The sequence below is a fragment of the Trematosphaeria pertusa genome, assembly GCF_010094035.1.
Source record: "Trematosphaeria pertusa strain CBS 122368 unplaced genomic scaffold BU26scaffold_15, whole genome shotgun sequence".
Classification (NCBI taxonomy): domain Eukaryota; kingdom Fungi; phylum Ascomycota; class Dothideomycetes; order Pleosporales; family Trematosphaeriaceae; genus Trematosphaeria; species Trematosphaeria pertusa.
In genome coordinates this window covers 525,856-539,732 of record NW_022987226.1, presented here as the reverse complement: position 1 = coordinate 539,732, position 13,877 = coordinate 525,856, and the positions used below count along the sequence as shown (strand labels likewise).

The window sequence follows — 13,877 nt, the reverse complement described above, 5'->3', positions numbered from 1 at the left end:
AAAGAAGGTAAGGAGAAAAGAAGGTAAGGAGAAAAGAAGGTAAGGAGAAAAGAAAGTAAGTAAGTGCACCATCAAAAGAACTAATGCCGAGAGCGTTCATGTACAAAGTACAGATGCCACCTCAAGTTCTGCTCAGCTCGGGATACTGAGCGTGCCGCACACTGCGGAAAATGCGGCGCGCAAAATGTGCAGCCCAATTCCAAGGTGAAGTCAGTTTAGGATCCGATGCAGAAGCCCAAAGACCTCTAGTGATGCAGATCTAATCAGGCTCCGTGCGTGCTCACAAGCGCTTTGAACTCCTCAACCTCCCGAGGGACGCGCTGCATGTACTTCCGTCTCTCCTTGGCTTCCTGGTCTTCGCCCTCTTCCTGCAGTTCGTCTGCGTCCGAGTCTCCGTTCGCGAACTCCGGATGTTCCGTATCTTCGGCATCCGGTTCTTTATATCGAGGAGCGTTCCACCATGCGCCCTCATGCGGATTATTGGCGCCATACATAGAGTACTCAAGTTCCCAGTCATCTTCTGGATACTCGTGGAGCCTCTTCGCACACACTTCCGCGATAAGCTGGAAGAATTGGGCAACCGTGACTCCATTGGTATTGCAAGTGCTTGCTTCCTTGTCTAGCGGTCGTGCATTATTCGAAGATCCGACAGGGACCGTTAGTTTCGAGCAGGCCGGTCGCGAGACTTGTGCGGTCCTCCAGGAAGCTGCAGCTGACTGTCCCTTTAGATTTCTCTTCAAGACCCCGATGAGATATCGGATCTGGGATATGCCGTTGAAACCTGCGTTTTCCACAAAGAACACCAGTTCGGAGCCATAGGCGGCCCATGTCAGCAGAGGACGGTGGGGCGCGTCGCATTGGCGGATGAAGGGATGGATGCACCGCTGAGTCAGGATGCCCAAAAGATAACGTCGCCCGCCCGCGAAATACATGTCGTATCCTTCCACCCATTTGTCGCAATTTCCGTTTTGCATGTGGAGGGTGTAGAGACAGACGAGCTGCTGAAAGTTGCGGAGGTATAATTCGCCGCTGATGAGTGCGTCCCAGAGCCGCTTATACGCAACGGAGGTCTCACCAATGTCTCTGAGGAAAGCTGGGCAAGTGTGGTAGTCCCTTGGACGGACCCCTACTCCGCTAGAGTTGAGGCTAAGCGAATGTAGGTGCTCCTCAGCTGCCACCGGAACAAGAAAACACTTCTGTTTGAGTCTCAATGAGCCACCCACGCACTCCTTCCAGAGTTTGCATGTCAGTTGAGCGCCAAATAGGATGTCGCCCATGGGCAGGTTCTCAAGGACTTGTTCGAGTAGCTCGGTGACGCCGAGGACGGGGTGAAGGTGGGCCGGCTTTCGAGGGCGCTGAATTTGAGAGACAGACTGGAGGATAAGACGCCGAGAGACATGCTTGATGCTGTCTTCATCCATGGTGCCTGCGGATTCGGGATCGATGGGGTGGTGTTGTGTGAGGAGAGCAGGAAGCAGTCGGAGCGGCGACCTGCTATAAAAGAAGTCGTGACCTGCCAAGGCTCGCTGACTAGGCCACATGAAGTGAAAGGTAAACGGACGTATCGGAGGCTCAGAGCGACTGGTATGCCGTAGGGTTGGGGTGAATAGAACCTAAGGTCGGTGCGAAACTTCTCCCTAGAACAGCGCTTGGACTCAGTTGTTTTCCTGAAGCGGGGCAGATTCGAGTCAACACAGGAGGGAGAGAAGTGTGTTGACGAAGAGTGGCCGGATCTGATCAGGCACCGGACTCAACACCTTGAAGACATGCAAGTGCTCGCAGCAGTCCCCGTCCGATACTTTCTCGCTAACAAGAGAATTCTTTTGCATTGCGTGGAACCATCCCGGTATGCAGTTGGGCCAGGCCTTAGAGAATGTCGACGATGCTGATTTTGGGCAGGAAGGATGTTCTCAGAGCGTTCGGTGACCTCGAGTGACCCGCTGCATTTTCGAACAACGCGTCCATGGCTGTTCGTAGAAAAATCTGCAGCAGCGCCGCTGGTCGGACTCGAACCAGGCGAAAATTCGAGTCCAGAAACGTGGTCCTGTCGACCGTCAGTCATCAATCCCGCTTGAACTTTCCCAAACCTTCCCGTCGCCCTCAAAAAATCCACCCAACAGCTCTCCCCTACGTCTCGCCCACCCTTAACTCATTCGCCGTCCCAAAATCCACCATATCCCAACAACCCCAATAGCAATTGCTGCGAAGCCCAAAAGCCCAAGGTGCAAAATCTATCGCATATAAGACGGCCTCTGCATCTCCCCTCCTGAAGTTCTTCAGCCCTCTTCCCACTGCCCATCTCATACCCACACATGCACTTTCATAACCCTCACCACCAGTCACCAACACCAACACTACTACTCTCTAACAACCACCACCATGACCACCTCTTTCTCCTCCCTCGACGCCATCTTCTCCTCCCCCTCCACCCATCTGCAGATGGCTCTCGAGACCCTCCCCTGCCAGTACCCCCTGGACACCGTGCAGCACCTCTTAACCGCCCTGGGTCTCCCGACCTCTCTCCTCGGCGAGCGCTCATCCATCCTAAAGTTCACCGGCGCGCCGCTCTCCTTTTCCCTCCGGATCACAGGGCTCTCCGTCCTGTCTCCCAGCACAGCCGCTCAGGACCGCACGTGCGTGCACATCCACACCGAACGCAGCACGCGGAAATTCCAGGTCGCGAGCGACAAGGACCTAAAAGCCATCGCGCGCTACGTCCTGCACTGCAAGGAAGAGAAGGAAGCCGCTACCGGGTACCTGCGGCGGGCGCCCATGGGCGACTCGGCGCTGCTTGACTTCCTGCGGACTGGTAAGTTCTGCGAGGTACCACGGTTCGCGGAGGCGGAGCGTGCGGTTGGGCGTGGCTGCCTGCTCGACGCGTGCGTTGAGCTGCTGGGTCCCTTTGGCTTGCAGCCGGCGGAGCTGGACCGCGAGGTCGTTGTGTTCGGGCACAAGTACCTGAAGGGCGACGACGGGGTCAAGATTACGCGGCTGGCCGGATACGTGTCGTCGCCGGAAGAGATGGAGACAGACATAGACTCAGACTCCACGTACGGTTCGCTGTCGAACAGCATCGACTTCTCCTCCGCGGTCGTCGTCTCGGGCCTGAAGACCGCTGACGCCAACCAGCTCGACGCCGATTGCGAGCGTCGCCTCCCGCGCGTCCTCCGCAAAGCCGGCGTGTCTTTCGACGAGGAGGCTCCCAGCAAAGGCCTCGTCTACGCGCTCAGCGCCTACTCTGACCTCGTCGCCTTAGCTAAGCGCATTCTCGCCTACCGGAACAAGCTCCTCGCCAACGAAGATCCCTTTGAGGAGCAGGGCTGGACGGGCAAGCAGTACCATGAGCCGATTCCGCTAATGTCTCGACAGTATTTGCGCCGGTTGGCTTGCCATCGTCGCAAGTCTGCTCTTTGTAACGAGACGTTAGTTGAGACTTTGCTCGAGGACAGGAGGAGAGACGAGGAGGCTAAAAGGGAAGAGGAGCGGACGAAGAGGTTCGAAGGAAGAACAGAGGAGATGCGGAGGGAGTGGCAGATGAAGATGGAGGGCGACCGACGACGAGAGCAGGAGAAGGAACAGGAGCGGAAGGAGCAGGGGAAGAAGAGCTGGGCGGATATGGTGGAGGAGGACGAGGGGGATGACTTTGCTTGAAGGAGGGAGACGGTGTGTTTTGGGCTGATTTCTGGCTATGTTGGCGTTTTGGTGTTCGGTTGCTTTGTGAAGATACCCGGGATACTTGTGACTTTCTCTTGTGGTATTGAATGTGTGATATCTTATGTCCTCCCATCGCATACCACATGCAAGTGCGCAAAGCACCAAGTGAGATTTGTATGCGTGCAGAACGAACGAAACATGTTACTTGGTAAAAACGTCGAATTTCAAGGGTATCAACCTCGCCTGAAACGCCCATGATGCCAGCATGCAGTGAAGCCACCGATATCGCCGGCTGCCCATCCTACATGCACCAAAACTAGTCACGCGGTTGTGCTATTCGTAGGTGTTCTCGTATGGATCTGCATCATCAATATCGTCGTCTTCGCCGTTGTCGAAGTACTGCTCGGCGTTGTAATCATCGTCGGATTCCTCGGAGTCGCTCGAAACGGCGGACCAGTTGTCCTCTTCGTCAACGGCATCGGGCTTGCTTTCTTCTTCCTCTGCCTCCTCGTCCTCGTCTATCTCGTCGTCGTCGTCATCGCCGCGCGCCTCGGCTTCTTTTGTCCGCGCTTCTTCAGCGTTGAGCATGCGATCGAGCTGCGACTTGGCATTGACCTTGGACACGGAAAGGATGCGCTTCTTGTTTGATTCTCCGCTCGACCTGCCGTTCAGGATCTGCCGGAGCTCTGGTGGAAACAGATCGACGACTGAAGCCCGGTTGTAAGTCCAATTTCTTCCCACCAAGCTTGTCATGCCAACTCACCATATGGCCGCGAGTCCAGCTTGGGTATCCTCCGTCGCACTTTCAGGTATTTAGACGAATAGGTTTGGTTATCGGTGAAGGGGTTGAAGAGCGAAGCCTCTGTAGGCGCGGGTTCATTGGCCTTGCGCTTGAGGCCATTCCTCATGCCGTCGTTGAGGATGGTGTAGAAGGGGCCTTCGTGAATGCGGTCGCGTACTGCTAGGTGGTGCTGCACGATTGCGCTCTCGTCTGCGGTCGCCGGGGGCGCTTGCGGCGGAGGGGCGTCCTGGTGTAGTTTTAGCCTGCTGTTCCGCGATTTGCTGCGCGTGGACTGTGACGGTGATTGCGAAAGCGACGGCTGGCGAGGAGGCATGACGGCTGGAACAACATTTCGCAAAAGCGCAGGAGAAAGACGCGATGGGTGGGGTGGTGGTGCGGGAAGACAAAAGGCTGCTCACCGGAAAGCGCTCGGCTGGGGCGCGCTGGATCTCGAGGCCCGACAGGTCCCAGTTGAGCTCAGTGCCCGCGATGGTGATTGTCCCTCGCGCCGCGTTGTAAGCCCCGCCACGCCCGCCGCCGCGTGCGCCGCCGCGTCCTCGGCCGGGCGCCATGCTGGGCTGTCTGTGGTTAGTCGATTGATGTTGGTTCCGAGTATGCTATAGCGAGCAGCAAAAGCAATTCTGACGCCTAGAGTATCCGTGGAGGCAGCGGCATGGGTGAGTCAGAATTTTGAGGGTCTTTTACTGCTGCGGTGGGGCACCAGAGCCGAGCTTTCACCGCCTTCCCCGCCGCGCCCTCCGCTACACCTCACAGGCAGACTAGCTGTCCCTCTCATTCGCTTGCCAGGAGTTTGGATGCCTCTGGAATGCGAAGATCGTGAACGAAGAGAGTCAGCAAAGTTGCGCCAAGCGAAGGCCCGCGAGACAACAGCCCTTGACGTCACCCCGTGAATTCTGGAAAGCCTTCCAAAGACACCCCGGCGGGCTCGACGCGATATCCGCTGCATGAAATCCCAAGGGACGCGTCCGACGGCCTCGCCACGCGCAGTCACATGAGCACAGCTAGAACCTTCTTCCAGTCATCCGTCAGCGGCCACAACCCGCCACAATACCCCTTCGTTGGACTCGTGCTGTTTCGAAAACCCGTAAAACCAAGTACGTACCCAACCGAGATCCCAACATGGCGCAAGCCCCTGCAATTCTAGCGGAGCTGTCGGCACACCTCCAGAAGGTAGACGAGGATCCTACTACTCCGCTGGACACAGAGCTCCTCGAGAGATGCGAGCTCTTCACAAGCACCCCTGAATACCAACATCAGCTATGGCGAGAAACCAGCCCGCTCTTCATGCAGATCGCGAACCTGCTCCCGAAGCTTCAGCAGGACCCATCGCCTCTGATCCGCTTTGTCGTCAAATTGGCGGAACCGTATCAGTTTGCGAACATCAAGGATCTCGACTTCGAAGTCGGTCTTGATCTCAAAGCCACACCTTTCCACGGCCTTATCTTGTCACTGCTGGAAAAGGCCACTGCGAATAGCAATGATGCCCAGGCTCTGGCGAACAGGCCGAGTGTCATAGCCGCCATCGTCCGCTTATGGCTCTGTGCTCCAGACGCTGGAGTGGCCACCCAAGCCCAGGACCTTCTCACAGCATTATTACGTGCTTCTAAGAATGAGCCAACAACTGTGCCTGGAGAAGCGATGTTTGCATATGGAGCCGGTCCCATGTGGAAGCGCCTCTTCAATGACCGCGACATTTACTCGCTCTACTACCACTACACCTCCCTCACACCTCTATCGGCGCCACCCCTTCCTCTCCTCAGTAAGCGCGAAAAGACTATCTCACAGGCGAGGCTGCTGGAATGGCTACCAAAGGTCGGTGCGCTGGATTGGAATACCATTGCAACCGGCCACGGTTCTGAAGTCGAACGTGAGGTTGGCCTAGGCGAGGGTCAAGGCCTTCTTCATTACGCCGCCCTGAAGATGGTCGACACTGACGACGACATTCTGATGCACGTGACCCTCGTCAACTTCTTCCGCGAGCTCATAACCACGGTGAAGACCAAGCCGCATCTCCTGTAAGTCTTCCCTCCCATATCTCAACCCACTCTACCGCTGCCTATTCGGCAAACGCTGCTAAGGTACGGCTTCTGACTATCATAGGGACAGACCTTACGATTCCAGCTTGTCCTTAGATTTTCTCAGGGACCAGGGCATCCACAAGCAAATCATCGACTTCCATACCACCGATAGCCCAGGCCTAGAGCACTCTTTCCTGAGTCCTCGCACAGCTCAGTATATCAGCGAACATGCTAGCGCATATCCCACCAACTTTGAGAACAGCCCCGAGATGGAGGTTATTCGAAATTATGTCCACCGAAACATCCGAAAGTGCGAGCCACATGACCTCAGTATCCTGGCCGCGATGCCCAGAGCAACTCTCATTCCGCGCCGTTCAGCAGGTCTGGCTTGGGATGACTGCGTTCTGCTAGATATTCCCATCACGAGAACGACTCAAGATGCGCTGAAGACGCTCGCAGCTGTGTTCCATGGCCCGCCCAAAGTATGCTTAATGAGATGTGGAGGGACAAAGACTATAGATCTGACCCTCTCTAGGAAGAAATCACATTCCCAAAGGTTGAGAGGATAGGGGCTGACCCCAAGCGAACCGAAGTCGAGGCCGTCTTTGCACGTCTGCTTACCTCTCTCTACTACTCGAAACACCCCTCCATGTTCTCCGACATCGTCACTCACGCACAAACGATCGCGATGAAGGAAAACGCGCTCGCGGCTCTTGCCTTGGTTCGCGCCATTATCACCTCGTCGTGGTCATCCGCTCCCGTCCCAGACATCATTCCCGCGAACGACATCACTCACACCCGCCTCCAAAACTTCCCAAAGACCGGCCTGGATCTCATTCTCGATCCCACCCTCAGTGGCGGCGTGCTTCCAACACTACTCAAACCAGCGACGACATTCTCAAATCTTGTTGGTGGTAGAGGCGGCGCAGAGAACGCGGCATATCAAGTAGCCATGGCCAAGTTCGACGTGCTGAAAGCCCTCGGCCGCAAGCTAGAAGAGGTGGGCGGACGGCATGATGTCCTCGCTATGGTGAGGAGGAGGGTGAGCGAAGGGCCATGGGGAGTTGGCGGGGGCGCCGGGAGTAGGATTGGTACTCTGGACCTGTAAGCTGCGTGTATGGGTAACGCCAGGGCCAGTAGTCTTCTCTAAATAAAGAGTACCGGGGCGATCTTCTTCCAGCGAGAGTGCGCAGCTGAAACAGACAGTAAGGCCCTGGTATTTCACGATACCCGTACCACCAACTTATTGGGAAGTTTTGCTAGAAGCCTACATCACCGCGGTGTTGATGGGTTAGGCGTAACTAAAGGAACCATGGTACCGGTACCAACCGCCTCACCATTGGTGGTACCTCTAGCACTAACTCACTTAACGCAGCAGAGCAGATCTAAACGAGGGTCTACGTCCCTGCAGTAGCGTTTGCGTCATGAGGTGGCGCCTCGTGGCTGGGCAACTTGCCGAATGCTGAATCTCGATCTCGCATCTTGTTTCCCCGTCAGCTAGCTACCAGACTACCTCTCTCGGTACACAAGTAGGACCGCATACACGACAACCCCGGGAACGGGTTTAAATCGGGCATTGCACTTCAAAACTTGCTCGGGGTTGCTTGGCATGTCATGTCATGTCATGAATTGTAATGGCCTGCAGGCTAGATGCCTGCGTACTGAGAATCAATCGGGCCTTCCTGCTCGTCCGTCTCTCAGCCGCTGCGTTATTTCTTCCTCACGGGGGATCAGCCCATCGTAATGAGAAATCCCGTATTCTCATCCTCTCCTCCCCCCGCATCAGCATCAACTCCCAGCCGCACCACCACCACCACCACCCTTGCCATTCAAACTCCTCACCAGCTGCCTCCCAATCAGCCGCGACATCTCGAGCGCATAGTCCCTCTTCCTATTCCTGCTATCTTCCCCCACGCCGCTCTGCGTTTCTAACGCTTTCCCCGTGTACGGCGGTGGCGTGTCTGGGTCGTACGTTGATGGGCTGCCCGGCGGGTATTCTGCCTTGGACGAGTCGCGGTCGGCCTGCGCGCCTGACGACTGTCTAGATTGATGGTGTGGGGCGGTTGTTGTTGACGTTGTTGCAGATGTCGTTGTCGGCGGCGACGCTGCGTCGTAGGAATGTCGTGTTGATGAGGATTTGGAGACGGAGGAGTCGGAGTGTTGGCGGGAGGAGGAGGGCGGGAGCATGTCGGACGATGATGAGGTCCTGCGGCTTGGATCCATAGCTTCCTTCTACCCCGCGTGTTTTTTCTTTTCTCCTCTTTTTTGTATCCTTTCGATCGATCAACACAGGCGCCTCGTTTTTTTGCGATTAATTCGCAGTTCCAAAAGGCGTGCGTGGCTTCGCAAGCAGTAAAATCCTCGTCGAGTTATAGATAGACACCTGCAACACCCGCACCAGCACGCACCCAGCCTATATAAACAAGTTCCACCCCGTACCTTCGCACCCCCCGTACGTCATCCTAGCGCCACTCCTACGCCTAGGCCCCCCAACCGAGCCACTTGCTTTGTCCGTCATTGCCGAATCCGGAAAGACGGCTTGGCCAATCAGCGCGCGCTGGCTGGAAAGGGTCGCGGAGCGGCAGTGAGGCGTGCCGTTCTGAGGAGACGGGGGCGCCGAAGCAAGAATTTGGGTGCGGAAATAGGAAGAGGGTTTGCGGAGTGGGGACGTTTGAGAGTTGGTGTTGTGTGGCGGTTGTGTTGCGGGATGGCGCGGTTGGCGTGATGATGATGTCATGTATCGCGGAGGGTGAGACGGGCGTTGTGCGATCACTACATACGTACGAGTCAAGTCCTTCCTTTCGAATGTCATTTAGGTAGAGCAAGCGGGAAGCTGGCGTGTGCTTTCTAATAACTAGGGGTGCGCTGTAAAGTACAGTACATGGGATCCTAGAAACTTCTCAGTTGTACTGTACAGCACTCTCCACCGACCATTCAAGGTCTTTCCATCCCGCCTCCTATCGTATCCACTTCCCCAACCGCCTGATCTCCTTCACGCCCATCCTGCTCTTGCTGCGATCCTTGTGCCGCTCGATTTCGATATGCGTCGGCGCGTTGAATTGGCCGCTCACGCGTCTTATTTCTGGCTGCGACCAGGAATTCCGCTGCTGGCCCTGAAACGACGCAGACGTTCGAGACGAAGCGGGTTGGTCGGACTCTGGCCGGGTAGTAGGATGGTGGTAATTCGATCGCGAGGCAGCGCTCGCTCGCTCGGTTGTTGGCGAGGTGGGAGAAGATGTAGTGTCGATGTCTGACGTGGATTTTCTTTGCGCTGCAAGATGTTATCAGGTCTTAAAGATACCCAGGCCTCATGATCTGGATATACACACGCTGCGCGATATTGTCCTCTGGTTCTCTCCGTCCGTGCTCGCGCTCCTCACTCCGCGGGCCGCGACCTGGTGTCTGATCCGCTGGATACATCTCTGCCTCCGGGTGACTCCGTAGACAAACCTCTTCCTAACTCAACGAATAGCAAGAACTTTTTAGATTCCCGAGATACATAACGCGCCCATTTATCCCCAAGTAAGGTACTTCCATCTCCCAAGCGACGAGCTTCTTAACGTCACGGTCTTAGGTCAACACTATCAGCCGTGTAGCCGAGGAGCCGCTAAGCCTTGGGAAGGATTCATAGCGACGTAGCCGGAACAGCGATGTTCAGTGACGGTTACTTAGACGGGCAGGAAGCGCGAGGCAACGGTGGCGCCGCGGAGGGCGGTGACATGTAGTGGGAGGCGCAGGACAATGTGTACAGTATGTGCTGATGCGTAGCCTCGGGCAGGCCATGCTGATCTCAGCACAGCCATAGCATGGCCGATGCCGATCTTCGGGAACTGGACTGCCTTTCTGGAAACTGAAGCTGCTCCTACAAGGGGTATAGTCGTGGGACTACGCTGACTGGCTGTGTAGACCGGCCTAGGCAAAAGTTATGCGGGAGCAATGTGATTAGATTGTAGAATCCCGCTATACCCATTTCGGCATAACGCTATCCCAAAACGAGATACCAGGGTGAATGACCTTCACGAACGCCCCTCCACGCAATCCCATATCTTCGCGACGCCGCCGCGCGTCATGAGTCGCAAAAGTCTGTGGAAATGAAAGTTTTCTTCTTTGGAGCATAGGTGGCTTAAACCCATGTTTGCAGCGTCCCTGAATGGCTTGATCCGATAAAGCATGGACCCTCGCGATGTCGAGGCGACGCGACGCGACTCCAAGACTAATAACCATCCCAGATCGCACACACGACATTTCTTTTCTCTTCTCAAGTCTCGCCTTTTGTCTTTTCTACTCTCACCCCTGTTGTCGCAAAATGGAGCTACCACCAATCACATACTTCTTCCCCGATGCGCCATGCTCAAGCACAAGCCCAACCTCAACATCAAGCTCCAACTTAAACCACGCCATTCCGCCTCAAAGCAGCAGCGTGGAAAGCAGTGCCAGGAGCTCAAGCACAAGCTCCAGCAAAAGCGCAAGCGCAGACGCAGGCACAAGCGCACCTTCCCCCTAAACCACCCGCTTACCCTCTCCGAACTCGAGCAACTCCTCCGCCACATCCCCAAAAAAGTACCCAAGGAAAAGCTCGAAATCCACTACGCCGCCAACATCCCGCTGCACGACCCGGACAGCCAGATCCGCGACTTCAACACGTACACGATCCAGCAGCAGCTCGAGAAGGAAACCGAAGTCCGCCGCGCCTTCGCGGAAACGCATGCCAGAATGCAAGCAGGCGACGAAGCCGTGCCCATCGAGAACCCCTACAAGGAGAACGGGTACTGGGTCCTGTACAGCTCCGAGTACTTCACGCGCTATCTCGTGCGCGACATCGACGTGCTGGATTTCGAGCGCTGCGGCGGGGACGGCATGCTGTGCTTTCACCGGGAGAAGAGGGTGTGCGTGGGCCAGATTCCGCGGCGCAAGGAGGAGAAGTGGGGGACGGTTAGTGGCGCGAAGGAGCTTGATGGCTGGTTTGGGCGGCGTCTGGTGGCCCTGAAGACGGCGCAAAGAGAGCCTATTGTTTTGGAGACGGGAGCCCCGGTGGGAGAGGTCAGGGTGTGGTTTGCGGCGGGCGGGTATCTGAAACTGCAGGCGGATCTGAGTCAGGGGGCGGGGAGGCCTGTGGTGGTTACGTGGTGGGAGATTCAGCAGACAGAGAGGCGGAAGGCGGCGGATTTGGCGGCTTGGAGGGAGAGGACGGAGGCCGAGGAGTAGTAGAATCGAGGCGCCGGGTAGGGGTCGGAGACGTTAGCTGGGCTTCGATACGTAATTTTTAACGTATCGTGATTAACATTCTGGAAAGGAGGCTTCATATGAAACAGAGGGCGCCGGGACGGAAAAGTCCTGCTGGGTGCCTTCAAAACAAGATCCGTAAAGCAAGTGGAGAGTCGTATGCCTCCTGATTGACCCCCCGAGTGCCCATTCACAGTCTTCTTTACAGCTCTACTTCCGGCGGGGCGAAGTCGCTGAGCTGTTATTGGACCTCTTCGCAATATTCTTCCTGATATGTCCCTTACGACTCATCCTGATGCTGCGAAGAGCTGCGCCTATCCCCTTCGCAGTGTATGGATGTGTCGGGTCGAATTCCGCTAAGGTGTACGCAGTGCCATTTTGGGCATCTTGCGTAGCGATCTTCGACTTCTCGGTGCCTGAGCTCCGGTGGGTTTGGATTCTTGGAGTCTCCCTGCTGGTCGCAGCATGGGGCGGGGTTGTGGCGGCTGATTGGGTGGTCGTGGGTGGATTCGCAACGGCGGTGGAATGCCGTCCAGTCATGAAGGAGAATAGATAAGAGAGCACTGAATTGCTGGCCCTCTTCTTGCTAACTCCTTCCGTCTCCGGCGTTGGGAGGTCCGTGGGGTTAACGGCGCGGTCGGTGGTCAGTTCACTTGTGATTGAACGGGAACCTTCGACTGGCGTCGATGAATGTGGCGACGGTGCTGCTGTGGCTAGGGTATTGGCTGCAGACCTGCGCTTCAAATTCGCCAATGTTGGCCATGGGATGAATGTCTTGCCAATGTAGAAACCATCTAGCTCCTCTTGTGACGGCGTAGCGGATTGTGGTGGTGTCGCTTGCGCTGTCTTCTGCGCCTGTTCGGGGTCTGCCGTGTCGATCGGGCGACGCTCCGTGCCGGTGATGGGGTTGTTCTTGGGCTTGATGTGGGGGCCCTCCGAGACATCCATTTCCTCAGGGAGAAAGGTAATCTCTTTCGCCAATGGGCTCGCCGAGGGCCTGGTTCGCCCAATGCCAACGGAAGGAGATAGCTTCAAAACCCTGCACTTCTTCCTCGGCCTGTTTTCAACCTTGCTCGCGACAGACTCCAGTGTCTCAACCCTAAGTTCGGCGAACTTCCTCTTCGTGCCAAGTCTTCTCTGGCTCAGCTTTGCCTGCTCGGGATCGCACTGCGGAGCTTGAACCCGATGTTGGTCCGGTTGCTCCTTCATGGTAGTTGATATCTTCTCGCTCTGGCACTTCACCTCCTCATTGTATGCGTGCAATATCTCCGCGAAGACATCAGCAAGTACCTGCCGCCCTTGGCTATTAGGCCTGCAGGGGAGTTCAAATCGCTGGAACCCTATCCTCACCAGTAACGACTGAGTTTCGGCTACTGGACAAATGAGCATTTCCCAGTCAACTGTATGGTCGAGGTTGATGAATATTGTAGAATTGTTTTCTGATCGGCGCGGGGCGAGATCCAGTGCCAGCGCGAGGTGGAAAACGGCACCGGAAAGATCATTGATCGAGTGGTCGTAGAGGGCTTCAGCCAGATAGGCGTTGTCGCCTGCATCATTAATTCGAAAGCTCTGCAATGTGTCCACGCGTGACTTCTTCGGGATTAGGCAGCCGTGAGTAGCAGGGAGTTCGCCGACGAATGCTACTTCGTAGTCCAGTATCGTGAGGAAGAGGTTATAGAGGTCAGAAAAGGAGCTTATGCGAAAGGCCCGTCTCTCGCGTTTGCTAATAAGGCTGAGATTCGGTGCGCTGCTGTCCCGGAGTCGGAGAGGATATAGATGGATGTTCGCCAACATGGCATGGAAAGTCTTCCCTCCCGGGCCCTTGTACCGACGCTGAACCAGTCAGTCAACTCCTCAGCAGCCGGAAGGCATTGGGTACGTACGCAGAACATGAGCCCCTGCTCAGTACATCTCACGTAGGTCATATGCCTGACTCTAAACAGCAGGTCCGCGGTCCTGAGAACGGCAAGGCGAAGGTGGATCATCTCTCCGGTGTTCAGCAATCCTCGTAGCGCCCGCAATTCCGCTGACTGTTGAACGTCCCTCTGAAGGTCGAGATAGTGTTCGAGAGATGAATCTCTACTAACTAGTTGAAGCTTCTGAGCTAACTGTTGGGTCCGCTCAATCGTAGCTGTATCGGCAGGCGTTGGTGTCGCCAGAGGCGTGGGATACGTCGACCC

At 56.0% G+C, this 13,877-nt stretch overlaps 9 protein-coding genes across 9 annotated transcripts; 3 read left to right on the top strand and 6 right to left on the bottom strand.

The window, feature by feature from the left end:
* Positions 1–107: 107 nt before the first annotated feature.
* On the bottom strand, positions 108–1,752 carry BU26DRAFT_95693 (uncharacterized protein). The gene has a single exon (XM_033836544.1). The coding sequence runs from the start codon at positions 1,539–1,541 to the stop codon at positions 264–266; it is 1,278 nt and encodes a 425-aa protein (XP_033679197.1). The 5' UTR covers positions 1,542–1,752; the 3' UTR covers positions 108–263.
* A 627-nt stretch (positions 1,753–2,379) lies between these two features.
* BU26DRAFT_569191 (uncharacterized protein) lies at positions 2,380–3,651 on the top strand (the record flags this gene model as incomplete). Its single annotated transcript, XM_033833859.1, has 1 exon — positions 2,380–3,651. The coding sequence occupies one exon, from the start codon at positions 2,380–2,382 to the stop codon at positions 3,649–3,651; it is 1,272 nt and encodes a 423-aa protein (XP_033679196.1).
* A 336-nt stretch (positions 3,652–3,987) lies between these two features.
* BU26DRAFT_569190 (uncharacterized protein) lies at positions 3,988–5,007 on the bottom strand (the record flags this gene model as incomplete). The annotated part of the gene is made up of 3 exons (XM_033833858.1): positions 3,988–4,361; positions 4,418–4,682; positions 4,855–5,007. 3 exons carry the CDS (start codon positions 5,005–5,007, stop codon positions 3,988–3,990), a joined length of 792 nt encoding a protein of 263 aa, XP_033679195.1.
* A 568-nt stretch (positions 5,008–5,575) lies between these two features.
* Positions 5,576–7,582, top strand: BU26DRAFT_569189 (uncharacterized protein; the record flags this gene model as incomplete). The annotated part of the gene is made up of 3 exons (XM_033833857.1): positions 5,576–6,471; positions 6,557–6,956; positions 7,010–7,582. 3 exons carry the CDS (start codon positions 5,576–5,578, stop codon positions 7,580–7,582), a joined length of 1,869 nt encoding a protein of 622 aa, XP_033679194.1.
* Positions 7,583–7,948: 366 nt separating this feature from the next.
* BU26DRAFT_522883 (uncharacterized protein) lies at positions 7,949–9,158 on the bottom strand. Its single transcript, XM_033829896.1, has one exon. It carries the CDS (start codon positions 8,695–8,697, stop codon positions 8,263–8,265), a length of 435 nt encoding a protein of 144 aa, XP_033679193.1. The 5' UTR covers positions 8,698–9,158; the 3' UTR covers positions 7,949–8,262.
* BU26DRAFT_95663 (uncharacterized protein) lies at positions 8,707–9,401 on the bottom strand. Its single transcript, XM_033836543.1, has one exon. The coding sequence runs from the start codon at positions 9,284–9,286 to the stop codon at positions 8,888–8,890; it is 399 nt and encodes a 132-aa protein (XP_033679192.1). The 5' UTR covers positions 9,287–9,401; the 3' UTR covers positions 8,707–8,887.
* On the bottom strand, positions 9,289–10,196 carry BU26DRAFT_522881 (uncharacterized protein). Its single transcript, XM_033829895.1, has 2 exons — positions 9,804–10,196; positions 9,289–9,745 (listed from the first exon to the last, which is right to left on the bottom strand). Exons 1-2 carry the CDS (start codon positions 9,892–9,894, stop codon positions 9,432–9,434), a joined length of 405 nt encoding a protein of 134 aa, XP_033679191.1. The 5' UTR covers positions 9,895–10,196; the 3' UTR covers positions 9,289–9,431.
* Positions 10,197–10,764: 568 nt separating this feature from the next.
* On the top strand, positions 10,765–11,679 carry BU26DRAFT_608648 (uncharacterized protein; the record flags this gene model as incomplete). The annotated part of the gene is made up of 1 exon (XM_033835858.1): positions 10,765–11,679. Exon 1 carries the CDS (start codon positions 10,822–10,824, stop codon positions 11,677–11,679), a length of 858 nt encoding a protein of 285 aa, XP_033679190.1. The 5' UTR covers positions 10,765–10,821.
* A 205-nt stretch (positions 11,680–11,884) lies between these two features.
* Positions 11,885–12,892, bottom strand: BU26DRAFT_522880 (uncharacterized protein). Its single transcript, XM_033829894.1, has one exon. It carries the CDS (start codon positions 12,643–12,645, stop codon positions 11,908–11,910), a length of 738 nt encoding a protein of 245 aa, XP_033679189.1. The 5' UTR covers positions 12,646–12,892; the 3' UTR covers positions 11,885–11,907.
* Positions 12,893–13,877: the final 985 nt, after the last annotated feature.